Raw genomic sequence first — 21104 nt, 5'->3', positions numbered from 1 at the left:
TTTACTCCTTTCATACTCTGTGCTTGCACACACATATTATCTTAACACTCTTCCTTCATATCTTTTCCTGACTTACTTCTTAGCATGAAGGCAGTCACTATGTGGACAACTATTCAATACTTGTTTTTTCCTCAGAGTTCAGTACTGCTTTCTCCTTTCTGCCTCCCACTATTGCATACTGCATACCATCCAAGTCCTGTAATGAACACAGAATTATCTCAGCCTTCATGGAAGCCAAGTCCAGGAAGGCAGTAAAAGAAGGGTATTTCTATGTCATATGCAGCATCATTACCCTATCTGACAGACAGAGAAGCTGAAAGCAAGACTGCCTAAGGCCACACACCAAACTGGTGATTAGGCAGACCCTTGTGGTTCCCTGCTTCATGCCCATTATTCCAGATGCCATTCCTTCAAACCAGGAGATGCTAACCAGAGCTGGAAAGAATGCAGCTCCTCACACTTCCCTGTCCCTACAAAAGCAGCAAGTTTTTCTTCCAACAGGGCATAATTTAAAAAAAAAAATAAAGTTGTAGATTAAAAGGAAAGAAGAAACCCCTAATTTCATTAAAAATAAAACAAAAAAAAAAAAGCAACACAACCTTGTTTTAATCCATTTAAAGCAGCCCCTGCAGAATGCCCAGTTACTCCAGCTGCACTAGTTAGTGCTCTGTATCTGTTTCAAGTCAGTCTCCCAGAAAATGAGGAACACTCCACACACGAACAGGCTTACTTAAAACTCACTTGCTAAACTATAGTTCAAGCATCTTTCAAAAAACACACAAAAGAAGACTGAAACAAAACCAGGACAAAACAATTAATGTTTGCACAATTAAACTCTGATGTTTCTTAATCAGAACAGTTTACATATGAATAATTTTATTATAGGGGTTTTGCATATAACATGTTTCCATTAGTTTACAGGTGCTGCAAAATTTTATTTTTCTTTTGCAAAATCATGTTAATTTCCACTAACTACGATTAATTCACACTAAGATTTCAATCTAACCTCATCATAGCTCAGTCTCAAGAATCAATATTCAGAGGAATATTGAAGAGACAGAAAATAGAGAGCTGCTTTGCTTGTACACAAGTTCTAGGGGAAACCTGGACAGGTCTCCTCCAAGAGAAATGGGAAAAACTCCTTCTTGAAAAATACAAACCCACACTGGAATAGCTGATAACTATGCTCTTGGAAAACATCCATCTTGTTTCCACACACAGTCAGTAAATCGTCAATAATTCACTGGGAGGATGAAGAAAAAACCAGAAATGCTCTGAGCCTGAACCAGTTACTTGTTATTAAGGTATTCATAAAACAAAATTTGGTGTTTAACCCTAGGCCTGTATTTTTAACCAAAGACTGACTGCAGAGTGCCCCTAACATCACCATAACATCATTCTCCCTTCAGCGTAACATAAGAAGTTGCACTTGGAACACAAGCTCTGCATAGCTCAGTTTGTTGGCTGGATGAATTGCCATTCCAGCTCATCTTCCTTTCCTTTTTCTCAATGAAAAGCAGCTTAAAGAAGTTGTAGATTTCATTTCAAAAGTCCAACAGCACTTAACATATTGGCTTCTCTATCCTCCATTTAACACAAGTGGGAACATTTCCATGAAGTTATAACTTTTCACAAAAATATGGGAAATCTTAGCAGGATTAAAACTAAACAAGTTCTGTAACTGGATGCAATTCTGAAATCATCAATTCTTTTAAAAACAGAACCAGAATTCTCTGTAAGGGAATTCAAGGAAGTTCAGAAAGAACTGTAAGGGAAAAAAAAAAAAAAAAAATCAGCTAGGCAACATTTGATGTTCACAATGAGAAATATGAACCAAACAATCAGAGCACAAACATAGTAGTTTGGATTTTGGACACAATGCCTTCTGAGTACAATATTTTTTCTTTTCATGAGCATGTAAAACGCTTAACTTCAATGCATGGCCTTTTCAGAGCTCAATGTGTATTGACTGTAATGCTGTTTCATCTCCAGTTGAACATGTAAGTAAATATGAATCAATGAACAGCCTATGATCTTTGAATTACTCAAGAGACGGCATGAGCAGCCAAGTAAAACACCTTCTTCCCAAAACATTCATGTTAGCTTCCTTGAAATTAGCAAACAAAGCACATTAAAATATCAGCTGTGGGAGAAGAAAAACACAGCAATAGATAGGTGAGGTTCTTTTAATGTATTTATTTTTAATTATTTTATTTAAAATTACAAGATCCAATAAGTAGATGTTTTTACAGATATCTTTGGTTCTAACATGCAGGGCAATACATGGTTTCACCAAAGGAGTCAATTCTGGTTTGTTAATTGTTTCTGAATTAAGGATGCCCCAATCTACACATTGTCAAGACAGTCCATAGTGACTCCTTCTGACTGTTGCAATAGCTCACCTAATAAGGACTGTGATTCTCTGGCTCTCTAAATATACAGTGGATTATAACGCCTTTTATCAAGCCAATTATTCACAAAGACAGGCTTGCTAAATCCTTTTACAAGCATCTTTCAATACAAAACAATACTCCTAGGATTCACTTTGGACAGAAAAAAACCTAGAACACTGATATGATTGGAGCTACCTCAGTGCAAGCTGGTCATGCTCATTACTTAGTAGCAAAGAGCTAATAAGCTTTAACTTCGCTATCATACCCTCAAGCTAAATATATAAATTAATCTTGTGTGTTCTGCTGTCAATTTTCATAATGGCTGGAAGAGAAAATAAAAAAGATCACTGTGGGATATTAATGATAAACTGGGTAAAGACTGTGCTCTAAAATAGTGTGGGAAGCAGTAATCATAAATAATATGGATGAGAGAACTAACACAAAGTTTGACATAAATAGCCTTATTGAGCATTCTTTTCCTACTGGCTTGGAGGCCACCGAGATACATACACCATACACAGTTACTAAGAAAAAGCACCAACTAAGTCCAACAAAAACTAGGACTTACAGTGCCGGTTTCTCAGTAATGACACTCAGGTTCTCAGGTTGCAGCTCCCCACACCCCCTCACCCTCCTTCTTTCTTCCTCCCGTTTCGAACACAAAAAATGAAATCTTCCTTCAAAGAAAAAATCCAGCAATGATCCTCAAAAGTTCTGCCTTAGCAATAAAATTTAGTAAAGTTTTCAGCTTAACAAGTCTTCTTGAACTGAATTCTCCAGTGGCTAAGAGATGATGCAGCTGCTAACCTTACTAGCTGGTATACACAGCTTCCCAAACTATACCTAACAAACTTATTTTAAAATTCATGGGTTTGTACTACTGAATGAAAAAAATAGAACACTTTTCTGAGTGTGAATAATAGTCAGATTCTCTTTTTCACCATCCCCCCACAGATAAACAAAGTAGAAGGGCTTGAGAGAATTTTGGCTTCTTAAGACTTGCAAGTTGAAGCTCTGATAACTCTCAAGTGTATGCCTAAAAGATTACTGCAAGAAAAATTAAACAAGAAGGCAGCAACAAGTACTTCACTCAGCTGCAGCTTCTTATAACAGAATCAAACTCTAGTAGATTTTCTGTATTATCACTTTTGACATTTCTCTTTCCTGCCAAGTAATTTCTTTCTGGATCTCAAAGGAGCCTTACTATTTATCAGAGCCATCAAAAAATCTGGAGATCAAATTGGAAAAAGGATGTTAACACTGAGTAACATATTTTGCTGCTGATATAGATGTTTATAATCAGCTTTTATTTTTTCCTTTCTTGAAAAGCAGAAGGATGTCACAACCTTAAATGTCAGGGAGGTAAGTAGGGGAAAATTAAGTTTAGGAAGCACACAGTAATGCACACAGGAAAAAAAAAATAACTACATTCACATACTGATGGGATTTACATTAGCTTTAATATTCTGGAAAGATCTTGGAATCACTTTAGACCATTCTCTTACAATGTCAACTCAATGATCAGCAACAGTCAAAATTACTAAGGTTTAGTATGGAAAAAAAAGCACGAAGCAGAAAATATCATTATTTCATGCGTTCACTCACGCCTTCAATATTTCATGAAGTTTCTTGCAATGCATCTCAGGAAGGGCACAGCTACCATAAGGAAAACACAAAGAAGGTTGACAAAGGACAATCAGAGGGACAGATTTGATTGTTTAAAAGCAGAAACTAACTAGACGAGAATTTTTCGGAGTAGCTGGGGAACAAAACCTGCAAGGAAGAAGAGAGAAAAGAAAGGTATTTAAAAATAAAATCCAAACCACATGAACTCCAGGAGAGGCCATGCATATAGGTAACAGTTACTATTTCTCATAGAACGAAAATCTCCATCATTAGATAAAATAACCAAGCTGCAGGCATACAACAAAGGACGAACTTTTGACCCTGCAGCGCATATTGACACTGTGGAACTCCCCACTGGCTATCACAGACTGCTGTGAAGCCTAACAGGAAACCTGGATTCAAACCCAGGTTAGATGAAACCACTTCTGAAAAGAGGTTATTTGAGGACGCTTGGGGGAACTAGCAGAATGCTACCGCAATTTAGAGGTTCTCCGGGTCTGACATATTTTAGAAACTAAGTACTTTTGCACGGGTCACCGACTGGTCAGTTTTATTCTGGAGGTCTGAAGGCAACGTGACCGCGACCGGTTGTGTTGAAACTGAAGAGATGCTGAAACATCTCTAAAGTAAAGCAGCCTCACAAAATCTGAACCCGTGTTTCAGTAATTATAGGACTTAATTACTGCATTAATTTGTTCCATAGGGAAACAAACAGGTTTTACAGAAGTGGAAAAGCTCTTGTGTTCTATCATGTCAAGGTTTTTTGTTCGTTTCTTTAAGAAAACACCAACTTTTCATATACTTGACATCCTTTTAGAAGCAGAAACCAGCTTTTGGAGAGACCAAATGCCACATAGTAGCTCTTGGATCTCTCAAATAGTAAAACGACGATAAATCCCTCCTTCTAAATTTGTCTCAGAGAGGCACAAATACAATGAATAAGGAGTTCATGGGGTATCAGACTTCATATTTAAAGAGCCAGCACACTTAATGAAGTTTAACAAAACAGCATGACAAAATTTTTACTAGACAGTATGACATATTCTACTGAACAGATAAATATTATCTGAATAATCTTTTTAGCTTCAGAAAAAAAATACTCAACTCCTTCTATGCTATTTTGTTACAAAGTACTAATCATCTGTTTTAAGATTCCTCCTTCTACATAAAAAAATGCCTTTTTTAAAGTAGACAAATCAAATCCAAACAACTTTATAAAAGTATTTAACACACTTACAGATCATAATTTTGTTAATGTCAATAATTTTAAATTAAATTTAAAAAAATTAAATATATATATAAAATATATACAAAATATATAGAAATTAAGATGGAAGTGAAATTCCCCTTAATACATAATTGCTGCTTAAATTACTCAACACATGCATATATACAGTAAAAGACAGGGCATACAAAATTACTATCTATACAGACAAAGATAGGCAGAAGTTAAAGATAAATCCCCCAAAACCACAGGCTTTGTTTTACTGTGGGACAACTGAGACAAGAAGAAAGCAAGAACTGGGCATTCAACTGGTCTAATTTTTTATCTGCCAAGAATTCGATATGCAGAAGCTCCAATTCCCACCGGCACAGAAGCTCAGAGTCCCTGTCCCTATTCACTGCACTCAGCCCCTCCTGCATATCCCACAAAGGGAAAGAAATTAAAAAAAAAAACAAAACAACAAAAAAACCCCAAAGATTTCAATCAATATGTTTGAAAACTAAAAAAAAATAATAAATAGGCAAAACCAAAAAAAAAAAATCAATCCACTAAAACATCACCCCCCAAGCCACTAGTGTTCACTAACAAAGAGTAATACTGCTGTCCTGTATTTCATTCCATTTGTACAAATATATTCTTGTTTAAGTGCCATTTTAATTTACAAATGGACAAGAGAAGTGTTTGTCAAAATATCATGAAATATCTTTGGGTACATTAAATGTTCAAAAAAAACCAGTGCAAGACTGGTACTTAACCCAGCAACACAGTAGCCAGTACTTCATAATGACTCCTCAAGACAAGTGACAAAAGCAGGCATGAAAATGTGTTTTTATTGTAAAATAAAGTCTTAAGCTGTATTAAAAACTGTAGCTTCTCACAGAAGACAAATCAAAGAGGCTCTGGAGTGCCAGTGATAACAGGAATTGTAACAGTTAGCGTAATGCATATTTTACTATCAAATTATTTGGAAACTGTCAGAAAGCTGGTGGAAAAGAAGATGTGATCTGCAACATTACTTTTGTAAATCTAAGATAATCACTACTCCTAGGGAGATTTGGGATATACTCCATTAAGACACAAGAGCAGAAGAACTGAATCAACAAAACAAAGAATCACGTCATTTCTGTGCTGTGGCAACGTAAATAAAATAAGAATAATCATATTTTTAACTTGCTGTATTTCAACTTCATAGAGAAGGCACTAAACAGAACAGTTACCAATACTGTGCAACACAAAAATCAGAAGCTCTTCAGTTTGTATGTAATCGAAGGAAGCAAGTGGATCCTGTGAATCTGTGGGCTACTTAGACCAGAGACCAATTTGCTTCTTGGAGTACACAGGAAAAAGAATGGGGAAATTGTGCCTGTTAGAAAACGTGTATTTTTTCGCTTTCCAATGAAACCTGAATAAAGAAATGCTAAACCAATGACTTAAACAAGGCGTCAACGTTTTCATCTTCCATTCTGCAATCTTGGGATAAACAAAACGTGGTAAGACTTTGCTAAGTATCATCTCAGTTCCCTTCCCCACAGGCAAATGAGTTGTGGCATACTGGCTAGGGTGCAGATGATGGCATCTTCAATGAGCTAAGCAAAAAAAGTTACAGCTGAAGTGCAACTCAAAAAACCTGCCTGAATGTATCAGGAAGTCTCTCGGCATACAAAGATTTGGCTATATAAACAGGAAATGCACTGCTGTGCCTACACCCTGCTTCATAAAATGAAATATTTTGGATTTCTCATGTGACCTTAGGCTCCCAAACAGCATGAAGATGCAGCGGCTCTAAGCTCACACAGCAAAAAGCCAACCATACCAATTGTATTTGTGAGAAAACGTCATTAAGTATATTGCCAAGCCTTACATTTATGCCTACAAGAATTTGCTTGGAGACACACTTCTGTGGTTTTAAATCAGTGTATCTGTCTTTTTCCCGATTAAACCAGTCTTGGTAGTAGATGAAAAAACAATGTATAAACAAGAACTGTGAGAATTTTAAGATGTTTGAAGTACTTCAGACAATCTGTATCTCAAGAGGCTAACAAAGCTAAGCTTGTAACCCCACTTCCCTAACATTAAGGAACTTTCAGAAATGTTAACTTTGCTATCTTTACATACATAGCATAGCAAGCTGAACTGAACATATTTATTCAGTGTCCATATATATGGAAATAAAGGTAGTATTACCATCTTCAACTGTTTGGTTTTGTTTCAATGCATATTTGCACATGCATGTATAAACACTAAAATATGCCATGCAGTCTAGTATCCAAAACTAAGAAGGGAAAAGAAAAGAAGAAAAAAGCACACACTTAAAAAAAAAAAAGCCAAAAAACCCACCAAAACCACCCTCCCAAGACGGTTGTTACAGCATAACACCTCCATTTCAAATCACAATGATGACACAAAGTAAGGAGAGTACCAGAAGGAACTATCTGACCATTTTAAAACGTGACAAACATTAAACTATAAAACATCTTAAGGATGTATTCTTTCTAGATTTCAAAGTTCCACACAGACATGTACATTCAAGTAATGTAAACTTGAAGACTTGAAAGCAGACTGAAAATATTTCTTTCTAAGACAACAAGGAACCAATACTATCAACAAGATTAGCTACCATTCAACAGGAGTTTCAGGACTTCAAATCCAACAGGTCTAAGTGAACAGGGCTGTACCAGGCCATGGGGGGAGGGAGTTAAAAAAAAAATAAGCCAACAGTTTAAGAGTTTCCAACAATAAAAAGTCCATCACAGTCTTCAGGAAATATCTTACTAACTTTTACAGCTGGATGTTTCTAATCAATTTGTATAGCTTCTACCAACACTTGGATCTTCATATGCCTTCATCTGTTAGATAGAGAAACATTCCATCAAGATTCTTTTCTGTGATATAAATAAATCTTTAACCTTCTCTTCAGATTAAGCAATTGCAAAAAACATATACTTTATGGTGCTTGTGGTTTCTAAGGAGCTTGAGCATTTTCATATGCTTTTCATATATTCAAAGATCTTCTCTCACTTTTCACAATTTTCCAGCATTCTCCTGAAAACAAGCAGCAGAACCAGACTCAACACCCATAAACACAATAAATATAGGCAATATCCATAAACCCCTTCCACTTATACTTACAGATATCATACGTTTCTGGCGTCTGTCAGCCTGCAAGCCCACAGAAAGATAGAATCATTCAGGCTGGAAAAGACCTTTAAGATCATAGAGTCCAACCATTAACCTAGCACTGTTAAGTCCACCACGAAACCACATCCCTAAGTGCATGTTCAGCTTATTAAATGTACTCATCTTCCTCCTCCGCTAACCAACACTGACTATGAAAAGTAGTTAACTGGCCTGTAGGCAGGCCACATTTGCTACTTCTTGATTTGTTGAAAAGGTCCCCAAACAGACTATACATGGGCAACAAAGAGTGACATTTGCTGTGATTCTAACAATTTTCAGCTTTCGGAAAAGAAAAGCAAGTTTTCCAACACAGAAGTCTCACCATACTTTTTAAAAACAAAAAGCAGCAGCAAGCAAATTCTCTCTAAAAACTAAAGCAAAGCACTGGCAGTCATCAAGGAGAAACAATGTTGAGAAAAGTGCATTCACTTTCTTGCTACTTCAGTGGTATGGAATTACATCACCTAATTTATGAAATTAAGGGAATAGATCCTAATATACATTCTGTACAATATACTCAGATACTAATTCCTAGATGGAGATTTATGAGTCAAAAAACATCTCTTTAGGCATTCATGATGCTTAGGAAGCTGCACTATTTTTTCCAGTTTTACCAGCAGACTTGGACAATAATTGGACTGAAATGGGGGGGATGTGTCAGGAAAGTAGCACTAGTCATATTGCATTTCAGTAAAAGTATGTGCATATGGTTAATAAAAAATGAATACACCCAAAGATTATTTTAATCCATCTTACTTCGTTGGGGCTTAAACCAAGTCCTGTTTAACCAGACTGTTACCAATGGAAGGTAGCAATTCTTTTCCTCAGGTCTGTTTTCAACTATTGCACCTCTGCCTAGCCTCCGCAGTCTGGCTTCTCAAAGCACAACTCAGTTGGAGAATCCAAGCTGTAAGATAGTGTGAAATACCAGTCCCCAACTCTTGAAGGCACTGACTGACAACTATTAGTAAGCTTTTTATATGAATAACACAGCAGCTGACACAATTCACAAAAGCATTAAGTACACAAAGCAAACTAGAATCTTTATTATGTTAACTGTACTTTTTATTAAAGAGGCATTAGAACCTTTTTCTTTATGCTAAAACAGACTTTACAGAAGTATGGAAGTTACTACAGCTTATGTTAGAAGGTATCAGAAGGATAGCACCCAGAGGGACCTCGACAGGCTTGAGACGTGGGCCTGTGTGAACCTCATGAAGCTCCACAAGGCCAAGTGCAAGGTCCTGCACATGGGTCAGAGCAATCCCAGGCACAAATACAGGCTGGGTGGAGAACGGATTGAGAGCAGCCCTGAGGAGAAAGGCATGGTGGTGTTGGTGGACAAAAAGCTCAACGTGACTGGGCAATATGCACTTGCAGCCCAGGAAGCCAACTGTATCCTAAGCTGCATCAAAAGAAGCACGACCAACAGGTTGAGAAAGGTGATTGTCCCCCCTACTCTGCTCTCATGAGACCCCACCTGGAGTGCTGCATTCAGCTCTGGGATCCCCAACAAAAGAAGGACATGGACCTGTTGGAGTGAGTCCAGAGGAGGGCCACAAAGATGATCAGAGGCTGGAGCACCTCTCCTATGAAGCCAGGCTGAGAGAGTTGGGGTTGTTCAGCCTGGAGAAGAGAAGGCTCTGGGGAGACCTTACAGCAGCCTGCCAGTGCCTGACGGGGGCTTTTAAGACAGATGGGGATCGATTTTTTTGGTTGGGCCTGTAGCAACAGGACAAGGGGATAATGGCTTTAAACTGAAAGAGGGTAGATTTTCATTAGATATGAGGAAGGAATTCTTTACTGTGAGGGCAGTGAGGCACTGGCACAGGCTGCCCAGAGCAGCTGTGGCTGCCCCATCCCTGGCAGTGCTCAAGGCCAGGCTGGACGGGCCTTTGGGCAACCTGGTCTAGTGGGAGGTGTCCCTGCCCATGGCAGGGCGGGTGGATGTTCTTTAAGGTCCCTTCTAACCCAAACCATTCTATGATTCTATATAGATAAGATACAACTAGGAAAAGGCTTTCCGGCAAACACCCAAAAAGAGGAATGTCGATATTATTTGAGGACTAATGTTGAGACCAATCTGATTTAACATTTCCACTCTGACTTTGGAAGAGCTTGGCTGCTACCACAGAGCAGGGAGGCATTACTGACAGAGAACACTGGACTCCCATCTATGAAAAGGAGGGGAAAAGAAGGAAAAGAAAAAGCAGTGGGGAATAGAAGAAAAATGTTTGAAGTGTCCTCATCTACAAGAAACCAAAGAAGAAAGATTTTCCTAAAGCACAGAAGGCCAAGAATAATCAAAGTAAGAGGCTTATTTGTCCTTGTAATTCTACAGGATCAAATCATAGAATATCAGGTTGGAAGGGACCTCAGTGATCATCTTTCTATTGTTACCCGTTTTATTTTTCATCATGATTATTTGACTTGAAGGCTCTCTACAGAGGAAAAATAAACCTGCTGGTGATACCTACTTTCACTTATATAGTATCTTTCAGGGAACAAGAGTACCTCTGCAAAGAGACACTACAATGCACATGTGACATGCTAACCTCTCTCCTGTAAGCAACCTGCAAAATATCAAGCAACATCAGCAGCAGTACCAACTATTCAATCTAAGCATTGCAGCACCTTCTATCCTGCTTTGAATGTTAAACTAAAAGAAGATAAGACTACTGAAGACACACCAAATTTCCATACTATTTTCCCATGCCTGAATAATACTAAACAAAACACCAGCACAACAACAACATGTTGTTTAAGCTCTTGGCATCCTGTGAAATACGAGTTTGCGTAATTCAGGACAGTTGGAAGTTACCAACTTAAATCACTTCCCTGATCTTAAAAATGATACTGTAACATAGCCCAGAGTTCATAACATGCTGTGAAATATATTATCTTTCTAATGAAAGTTATTTGCACTTCACAGGGTGCCAACAGGAGGTTAGATTACTGCCCAACAGTACTCCAATGTCATATTAATATGGAAGAAGGTAAAGATATTTTTCTTCAGTTTAGTATTTACTTCATTGCTACTGCTTATAAGATTCCAAGACTTTTTCACCTTTTAATCATACACTCGAGGAATCCATAGCACCACATAGTCAAAACAACGTAAACACCGATTTTTTAATGATCAGTGTTCTCACAGAACATGAACAAAGAACTATCCTGTGAACATTATTATATTACTTTTGTTTCCCCTACTTTTACTTCTCAACTCCTGAACACTTAAAAGCAAATTCAAAGAGAATTAGAAAAAAGCTACTAAAATGACAAGAAATGAGAGAAGCTCTTAGAAGAGAGGATAAGAACAGTTTGTTCAGTCTAGCAAAAGGATGTGATTATTCCCCAAGCAAATTCAAGTAAACAGCAGTACAGAAATGTTGAGTGAAAGGAAAATGAGCATAAACAAGTTTGAATTTCCAGAGTAAGTTTATTTTTAATGAGTTACTCAACCCTCAGAGTAACAAGGTTCTAGAACAGCCTTCTAGCAGAAACAGTAAAGATAAAAAATGTTTTTAAAATGGAGTTTGACAAGTAGGGATTTCATGATGTTACACTAGCAGGAGACTGGATTTAACAAAGGAAATCCATGATACCCAATTCTCCTATATTCTGAATTTATTTATTATTACAGTTTTGAGACTACAGGAAAAAAATCAGAAGACAAAGACATAGCACTGTTTTACATATCATTCAGTAGAAAGGACGACTGCATTGTCCTCTGTATTTTTCAAAGAGGATGGATATGAAATTATTTACTATTACAGGAAACTGCAAATGGCTGTAGCACTTCTGCCCACATAAACCCAAGAGATCTGTACAAGTTCAGTGACCACAGCATCATATTTTCCATTGTAGTAAAGACAATATTCATGAAGCAGCTGGTCTCTTATTAATAGAATTCATTTATCTTATTCACAGCAAATGAAGCACTTAATAGACAACATGCCAGCAAGCCCATTAGGAAACAGATTAAATTTGATCATTTCAGAAATCAGTTTAAAAGTTTGAAAATCCTTATTTAAAAAATTGCATATTTTCTTAAAGCAGAATTGTCATTTCATATGGTATTTGAAACTCATACCCAATCCTTAGGTAACCTGAGGTAATCAGATTACAAAATTTCTCTAAAGAATACCTGTTTCAATACAAAAACACAAGAACATCCATGTTGAGCCATTCAAGGACTTCATTAACACAGTAGTTGTCACTGAGAGTACGGGAACTCACTTGCAGGGATTCTTGGTTCAAAATGAATCATGTGATAGAAAATACTGCGCTCTGTAACAGTCCACCACATACTAGTATTTGTTTTCTCCATATATATTTAGCTAAAGATAACATGATAAGAGACTGCAGCTGCTTAAACACTAGAGAAAGCAATTAGGCTCCTTCTCTGGCCAAGAACCAGCTTATCATTGGTATCTCTGCATGAAAGGCTGAACGCAGTTGGAATTGTTTTTGAGTTACATCCCCAATCCATAGATAACTTAGACATCAGCAGAAGTTGAGCAGGACAGCACAAATGCCTGTCAGAAGTAACAGAACAACAAGGGAGCAGATGACTTCAAAACATTAATGCCAATTACTGAATTTCAACTTCCTTTTAATGGAAAACATTGGGGTTTTTTTGTCAATTGCTAAGGGAATCAAGTATTTAGAGACAATGAAATGTAACCTGTTGTAATGCCCTGCCTCTCATCCAACCCTAACACAATGAGTCCAGTTCAGTTTAATGTCTTTATCAATGATCTGGATGAGGGAATCAGGTGCACCCTCAGTAAGTTTGCAGGAAACACCAAGCTGGCCAGGAATATTGATCTGCTTCAGGGTAGGAAGGCTCTGCAGAGGGATCTGGACAGGCTGGAGTGATGGGCCAAGGCAAATTGCATGAAGTTCGACATGGAGAAGTGTCAGGTCCTGCACTTGGGCCACAACAACCCCACGCAACACTACAGGCTTGGGGAAGAGCGGCTGGAAAGCTGCCTGGTGGAAAGGGACCTGGGGGTGCTGGCTGACAGCAAGCTGAACATGAGCCAGCTGTGTGCCCAGGTGACCAAGAAGGTGAACAGCATCCTGGCTTGTATCAGAAACCGAGTGGCCAGCAGGACAAGGGCAGGGATTGTCCCCCTGTACTCAGCACTGGTGAGGCCGCACCTCTAATACTGGGTTCAGTTTGGGGCCCCTCACTGCAAGAGGGATGTAAAAGTGCTGGAGCGTGTCCAGGGAACGGCAACGGAGCTGTTGAAGGGTCTGGAGAACAAGTCTTATGAGAAACAGCTGAGGAAAAAGCATAGAGAAAAGGAAGCTCAGGGGGACCTTACCACTCTCTCCAACTACCTGACAGGAGGCTGTAGCGAGGTGGGGGCCGGTCTCTTCTCCCAGATAACAAGCAACAGGACAAGAGGAAATGGCCTCAAGTTTGGCCAGGGGAGGTTTATATTGGATATTAGGAAAAAATCCTTCACCAAAAAGGTTATCAAGCATTGGAACAAACTGCCCAGGGAAGTGGTTGAGTCACTCTTCCTGGAGGTATTTACAAGACATGTAGATGTGGCACTTAGGGACATGGTTTAGTGGTGGACTTGGCAGTACTGGGTTAGCAGTTGGACTTGATCTTAGAGGTCTTTTCCAACCTAAATGATTCTATGATTCTACGATGATTCTATGAAAGGCAAGTTACGCATTTTTGTATTATAGGACTAAAACAACTAGAAGCAATGTTTTCAAAGGCAACATGAGTTATTTCTGAAATTCTCACTAGCATGCTATACTTTTACAACTCCATGTTCACCATCATTGTATCACATAAGGAATATGAAGAAGCTAAAATCTAAATTAATAAAAGAGAATGATTACTATCAAACTTCAGCAGTTATTATTCAATGAACTCAGTCCTGCTCCAGTTAGAATCTGGAAAAGACATTGTAAAGATACAATCTCATGAAAATATGTGAGGCCAGGATATCTGGGAAAATGCATCTCTCTGGAAAGATACAAACAGCTTGGGGTTTTTTACATGAAAAAAATTCCCAGGAGAGATAACAAGATCACAGGTTCTTCTGCTGTAATTTTGTCTTTTTTTTTTTTTTTTCCCCCAGCCAGCTAACCCCAAAATTTTCATACATATAGACATCACTGTATTTTTATAATTAGGTTTATGAGAGAAGAAAATCATCCCTGAAAACTGTATGCCAAAACAATTTCAAGACAGTCTTTTCTGTTTGGAATTTCTATAAAACCCTGGTAAAAAATACCCCCTCACACTCCCCACAGAAGATGGTATTTACATCTCGTGTCTGTTTCTCCACATGTTAAGTAGGAAAATAAACTATCGCAATTGCTACTAAATTACAAATTCCTAAAGATAATCTGTTGAATCTTATTTATATGACAACATAGCTCTATATTACTGTTTACATCACAAAAAACACACTCAAAAAAGTTACAGCATTACTTAAAACAGCTGCAAATCCACTGAACTTTCAACCTTTCAACCCAAAACGTATGTAGTTCGCATCTTTGAGTAGATGAACTTGTTGCTAAAATAGGACAACATGGAGAGGAAGGCCTCAAAAATCAAGGTGAAAAGCTGAAGGCTTCTGCAACAGCAATAAGCCATGATATCACCTATACAAGATGCAAGTTACTTTTTTGGATTGTTTAATACAATATTCATTAACTTTGGCAGAACAGTAGGCCTATTATGGAAACTAAAAGCATACAAGTAATTCTATAATGAAATTTCCTATATAATCTATATGACAGCACCCTTGTTTAGGCTGCTTTTTCACAAAGCAACTACAAAGTACACTACTGGCAAAAAGTACAGGAAGAATAGACTTGATGTTTTAATTGAAAACAATCTGGAATCAATGAGAAGGAAAAATTTCTATTTTGCTTCAGGAGTCCAGCCACAGCTGGACCTCACTATGTGAAGCATTTAAGCATATGCACTTTAAACACTCATCTGAAAGAACCATTAAATTAGGTGCTGGAAGAAGTTATGAAATCAACAATTACTTAATGATCAAGAAGGCCAGTTGTAGATATTTTTTTCTAAGACATTTGTGGGTTTTTTTCCTAATTCGTAAGTTAACAACAAAGAAACCCTCCTCCAGGTGCAAAGAAAACTATATACTACTACTTAACTGTGCCTACACAGAGTTAAACCTCTGTTGAAAGATAACTTTTTTAATATAATAGGAACACCTATTATATGCATAAGCTAAGCCTTTCAAGAGATAGTAATGTATTTAGTACCTCAGCTGATTCGAAAAAGAAAACGTAGCCTTACTGCAAATACTAATTGTAGGACAAGGCTGAAATAGTCACAATGGCCATACAAATGTAATGCTGACACCTAACTGAACTGGACCATATAATCTGTGCTCTCCTAGGGTACTCCCAGAGTCTTACATATTTAGAAAGAGAAGGAAACTGTGCAAAAAACACTAGGAAAAGGCTGCTGAGGATTTTGTATGAATCCTATCACTATCAGTTCTCACCGCATTCACAATAAACTGCTGCTTCATGGAACACAGTATTACAGCTCTGCATAACTACTTCGGAAAGCAGCACTCCTCAGAATGAATGCAGTAAAACCACACTAAAATAAAGTCTGACCTTACCCTGGGACCACTCCAATTAAAATGCAAAATGTTTGCATACTACAAGAAGCATATCTCTTCTTCCTTCAATTTATGTGGAATCTCCTGTCAGGTATTTCTAAACATTGCCTTTTTACAGTAGCTTCTTAGACACTGGACTGTGCACAAATTAGTATTCTGTAACTTTTATAATATAGAAGTTTAATTCCACCTGAAAAACAGCGCACGTACTGTGGTTTCATATAGTATCTTATATTTAGGCAACTTAAAAAATATTCTAGTATTTTCTAATCATATTGAGCCAGCTTCACTGTCTCTTCCCTAAACACGGGCAGGAAGGACACGTTCCAAAACTCATTTCCACTGAAGCTCTTCAGCACAGTCTAGATTTTTCCCCCAACAGAACAGATCCTCCAAAACGTAGGTAAATGAAAAATCCCAGATCACCTAAAGAGATAAAACATCGAAATAATGCCTATTTTTCTCCAGGGCCTGTAGGTTATTAGATATTCAAAGATCAAATCATAAGAGTTCATCTCTGACATCAACTACTTACTCTCCTGTTTGATTACATTTTCAATGACAAAAAAAAAAAAAAAAAACCCACACACACACAAAGCCTTGCACAAGTATTTCACACTCCACTCATTTTAAACCTGAGTAGCTAGTATGTTTTAAGGAGTCAGAAGTTCTCTCTACGAAACATACGATAGCACTACTTGCTGTAACAGGTACACTGTCTTTGTAGCATCTACACCAGAGTCTGTACAGCATGAGGCCAGGTTTTCTACTTGGTTGAGAAAAATCCAGACACAGACACTTCCCCAGTTATCCTAACACAGGAACGAAGGCAGTATGCTGCGCAAAGCATGGTAATGAAACTAAGGGATCTGAAGTGAACAAAAGGAGAAATATTTCTTACTACACTAGAAAAGACCTTATTTTCCGAAGGCTAAAAGACACTATAGCACAAAGCATTTTAAAGTTGCACATAGAATACAATAAGCATTGTGTCAGACACAATAACATTTGAAATAAAAAGTTCTAAAAAATCAGGAGAACTCACAAGTTAATCATTACTTGAGACAGAAATACTGCTTCTCCTCAAAGAGGGAGAGAATTGTTAAACATGTAGATAGATGTAGGGTCTAAATTAGCAAGGACTCAAAAGTATTCTTCACAAAAATTCCTTCAAAAAAACAATACTCCTTCTACAGCAAACTGTCTTTGATGACTTAAGAAGAAAGTTATATTTGTTCGAATTTGATCTGAAATAAAAAGCAGTCAATTTCCAGTGCTAGTCCAGGTCAAAAAAAGTACCCATGTGGCATCTAACCTATCATTACTATTTGTGCATACCATCTTACAGGACCAGGTTTGTAACAGTAATTTTTTATTAAACTTACATTTTACCACTTAAAACAAGCTCAAGCCTCCTGTTTCATGGAGAATGCTTTTTAGCAAAGAGAAACTTAAGGTATGACTAAAAACCAAACCTCTTTGATCTCAAAGAATAATGTACCATTGAGTTTTTAGCTATATATACAGACAGATTTTCTATGCATTCTATCACCTCACATTCTGTGGCCATGGATACATGAATTTATTGAATTTAATACAAAGTAACATAAGATGCTAGATTTGTATCCAGCTACTCACAACAACAGAGATGTCTCCAGAAATACATGCACTTAATGAAAAAAGTCTTAAAAAGACAGTAGCTGCTTTATGTAAAAACAATGCTGCAAACAAACTATACACAGTTGATGCACGAACAAGAACGGTTAACATTCAATCCTACTGTTGGCTAAACAAAATCTCCGAAATTTGACCTCCTAGCCCAGGTAAAGAAACAAACTTTGGGTTTGGACTCCGGGTTAGCATCAGTGTAGGTTTCTCATGAGCTAAGAAGCTCACAGTAACACCTGTTCCCTGTTCACATAAAAAGCAGCATTGCTGTGCTTCATCCTACTAAAAAAAAGCATACCATGTCAATGTGGCAGATATTTTTGAGGATTAAAGTGATTCTTTTCCTCGAACATCTCATGTTGCAGCGCGAGAAGCTGTAAATTACTTCCTTGCTCTACCTGAAGGAAAGCTCTGGGTAACAGGTAAGAGAGATCCTAGGTGACTTCAAGACAAGAAGTAGGTGGCAGAGTCACAGGAGAGGAGGGCAAGCCCAGTCGCGCAATGCTCACGGCAATTGCTAGTTTTCACTCGATGCTTTTCAAAGCATGAGGGACGTTTTCATGCCCTGCGAAGCTGTCAGCTCACAACTCACGGAGCTTTAAAAAAGCACAAAACTGTTCACCCTTGCCTGTTCTTCTCTTCTTTCAGAATCTTTCAAAATACATAAAAGTTAATCTACTACATCAGGATGGGGGGGGGGGGGGAGGGGAGGGGGGGCGGGCGGGATGTAAAGGTGTGAGAGAAACTCTCTTTCACATGGATTCACTTCGATGTCTTGCTTTGCTTTTGGAGATTTAGGGACATCTCCGTTACCTAAAGATACCTGAGCACGGCCGACGCCCCAGGCCGAGCCCCCCCGGCAGCACTGCACGCCTGGTCCGTACGGCGCTCTACACGGCGACATTCAGCGCCCAAGCCCTCGCCCCAGTCCCCGGCGGGACCCCGTGCCCCGGCCGCTGCCCCGGCCCCGCCGGGGAGGGTGCGGCAGGGCCCCGCGCCGCCCCCGCTCTCCCGGGAAACCCACCCAGCCCCGCCGCCGGCCGGGCGAGGCGAGGCGAGGCGGAGCGGCGAGGGAGAGGGGGAGAAAGTTGACGAGGCGCTTTTCCGCGGCCGCCGGCAGGGGAGCCCGCTCCCGGCGCCCATTCAAACAAAAGAAGCCCCCTCGCCTGCCCGCCGCCCCCCGGCTCCCCCGCGCCCCGGCCCGGCCGCCCGACTCACTTCGCAGGGCCCCGATGAGGAGGCTGCCGTCCTTAATCAGCTCCTTGATGAACTTGTTCGTCCTCTCCAGCTCGATCTCGTGACACTTCAGGCGCTCCCTGAAATCCGGGCTGTCCAAGTAGGAGTCGCTGAACTCCAGCGTGGGCAGCCCCATGGCAGCGGCGGAGCGGCCGCAGCCCCCGGCCGGCGGCGCAGAGGCGGGCGGCTGAAGGAGGGCCGCGCCGAGAGACGGCGCTGAGGGCACAGGGGAATGCGGGGCAGAGGCGAGAAGCGACTGCCGTCCCGCTCCGCCTTCCCGGAGAGGCTCCCGACCCGCTGCACCGGCGCCCGCCGCGCCGGCGGCGAGGCAGACGGCCCTTGGCGGCGGAGGCAGCGCGCTCCGGTCGCTGTCACCCAGCTACATGCTGTCCCGGGGCACCGCGGGCTCCCAGCGCCGCCGCCGCTTCCGGCAGCGCTCCCTCTTCCTCCCTCCCCGGCCCTAACTTCAGAGCGAACCTCCCCCGGCCCGGCCGAGGACGCCCTCCTCCCGGCGCGGCATGCTCACACGCCGGGGACGCGGCCCGGCAGTGCCCGCCCCTCGCTCGCCGCCGCCCCCTCCGCTGTCGGCCGTCCCGCGGCGGCGCGGCCGGGCCCTGGCCCGGCTCGGGGTGCGGCGGAGGGGCGCGGACGGCCCGCACGGTCCGGTGAGGGCCGGCGCTCCCCCTCGCTCTACCTGAGGCGTTGGGAGGCCCAGGGGAGGGAGGATCCACCTCAGGGGCCGGGAGGCTTAGGGCTGTTTAGAACCCTGCGCTTGGAGGAGGCCGGTTTATGTCAGCGGCTGGGGTGGAGGGAGCAGCCCGCCTTCGCTGGGGGCGACAGCGGCCAGCCCGGTGTCCACTACAGCGAGAGGAGCGGAGGGTGCTTGGGCCTCAGGCAGTCAGCCCCGGCGTGCCTGCTGTGCCGGGGGATCCTCCGTGAGAGCCCAGCGCGGCCCTGGTCAGCCTGCCCGGTGGGCCTGTGCGGGCCTGTGGCGGGGCAGTGCTCCAGGAGAGGCGGGTGGTGAGAGGAGAGAGCGGGATGCAAAGGAGGAGGAGGCGGTGGAGACCAAGGAAATACAAAAGATAGGAACATCCATGTTCTGCCTTGGCACTGGGATGCTGTACCAGGATAGCTGAACCAAATCCACCCTAAAGAGGAGCATCAAGAAACTGCGAGCCCAGTTACCACAGGAAAGTTGTTACTTTCCAAGTACATGAGTGGGCTTATCTCAGTAAACAGAAGCACTTTGGAATATTCTTGTATGTTTATCTGGAGTGGTTTTTTCCAGATGTACAGTGTCAATATGCAAGTATGTATACAAATGTACGTGCTGGGTTTGAGGAGAGCTGTCTGTAAACACAGCTTCAAGTCAGCAACAGCTACATTGGAGTACCTCAGGACAGCCCACCTCTTGCCAAAAATATCTTTCAAAAAGACGGTGATGCTCCCCTGTTGGCTGTGCACACACTCCTACAAATCATTCACAGTCTCCATATTTACACAACTCAACACGAAAGTGGAGGAAGGCTCAAAGCCCCTGCGTGTTGTAGTTCCTTGATGCAATTTGTGCTCTTCACACTTCTTAACCCTGCATTAAAACTCACTTCTTCTTATTCACAATAGATTGTTGTGTCAGAAATGCAGAAAAGAGGCTGCAATTTCTAACCACATGGCCTGTAGAATTTGTTGAAGTGAAAAAAAAAAATATCTCTTTTTTTACAAGGTTGGAACTTCTTGGCCACAGGACTAACTCTGAGCTAGCTGTCAGTGCTGCTACTAATCGATCCATTGAAGACTTTTAATTCACAGTGATCACAAAACTCTGTTCATCAATGTGTCATCTCAGACAAATTCTTTTTCTAATAATAGGAAGAATAAGACTGGAAAGGACTGTTGGGTTAACAAGTTTGTTTCCTTGATTTTTCAGATAATAGCATGTAATCTCAATTGTAAAATAATAAACCTCATTTAAAATCCAGTTGAACTACTGGAAGGATGTTCCAAGTAGAAATTTTCTGATTATTAAAAACCTAATTTTAAGCCTACATATATTCACAGAGTAATTTTAGACACGTTTGTTCTTTCTTCAGCATTATCTGTAGCTGAAAAGATTCTTTGCCTTCTACCATGTATATCTTC

At 40.5% G+C, this 21104-nt stretch overlaps 1 protein-coding gene across 1 annotated transcript in view; it reads right to left on the bottom strand.

The window, feature by feature from the left end:
• Nucleotides 1-19482, bottom strand: part of ARHGAP42 (Rho GTPase activating protein 42) — a 162173-nt gene extending 142691 nt beyond the window's left edge. The window contains exon 1 of the mRNA XM_056328674.1: nucleotides 18948-19482. Coding sequence (XP_056184649.1) covers nucleotides 18948-19101 — 154 coding nt within the window. The 5' untranslated portion in view covers nucleotides 19102-19482. The remainder of the gene's footprint in view (nucleotides 1-18947) is intronic.
• Between the last annotated feature and the right edge of the window lie 1622 nt (nucleotides 19483-21104).

Source organism: Falco biarmicus, chromosome 2 (genome assembly GCF_023638135.1).
Source record: "Falco biarmicus isolate bFalBia1 chromosome 2, bFalBia1.pri, whole genome shotgun sequence".
Classification (NCBI taxonomy): Eukaryota; Metazoa; Chordata; class Aves; order Falconiformes; family Falconidae; genus Falco; species Falco biarmicus.
This window is presented reverse-complemented; position numbering and strand designations above follow the sequence as displayed.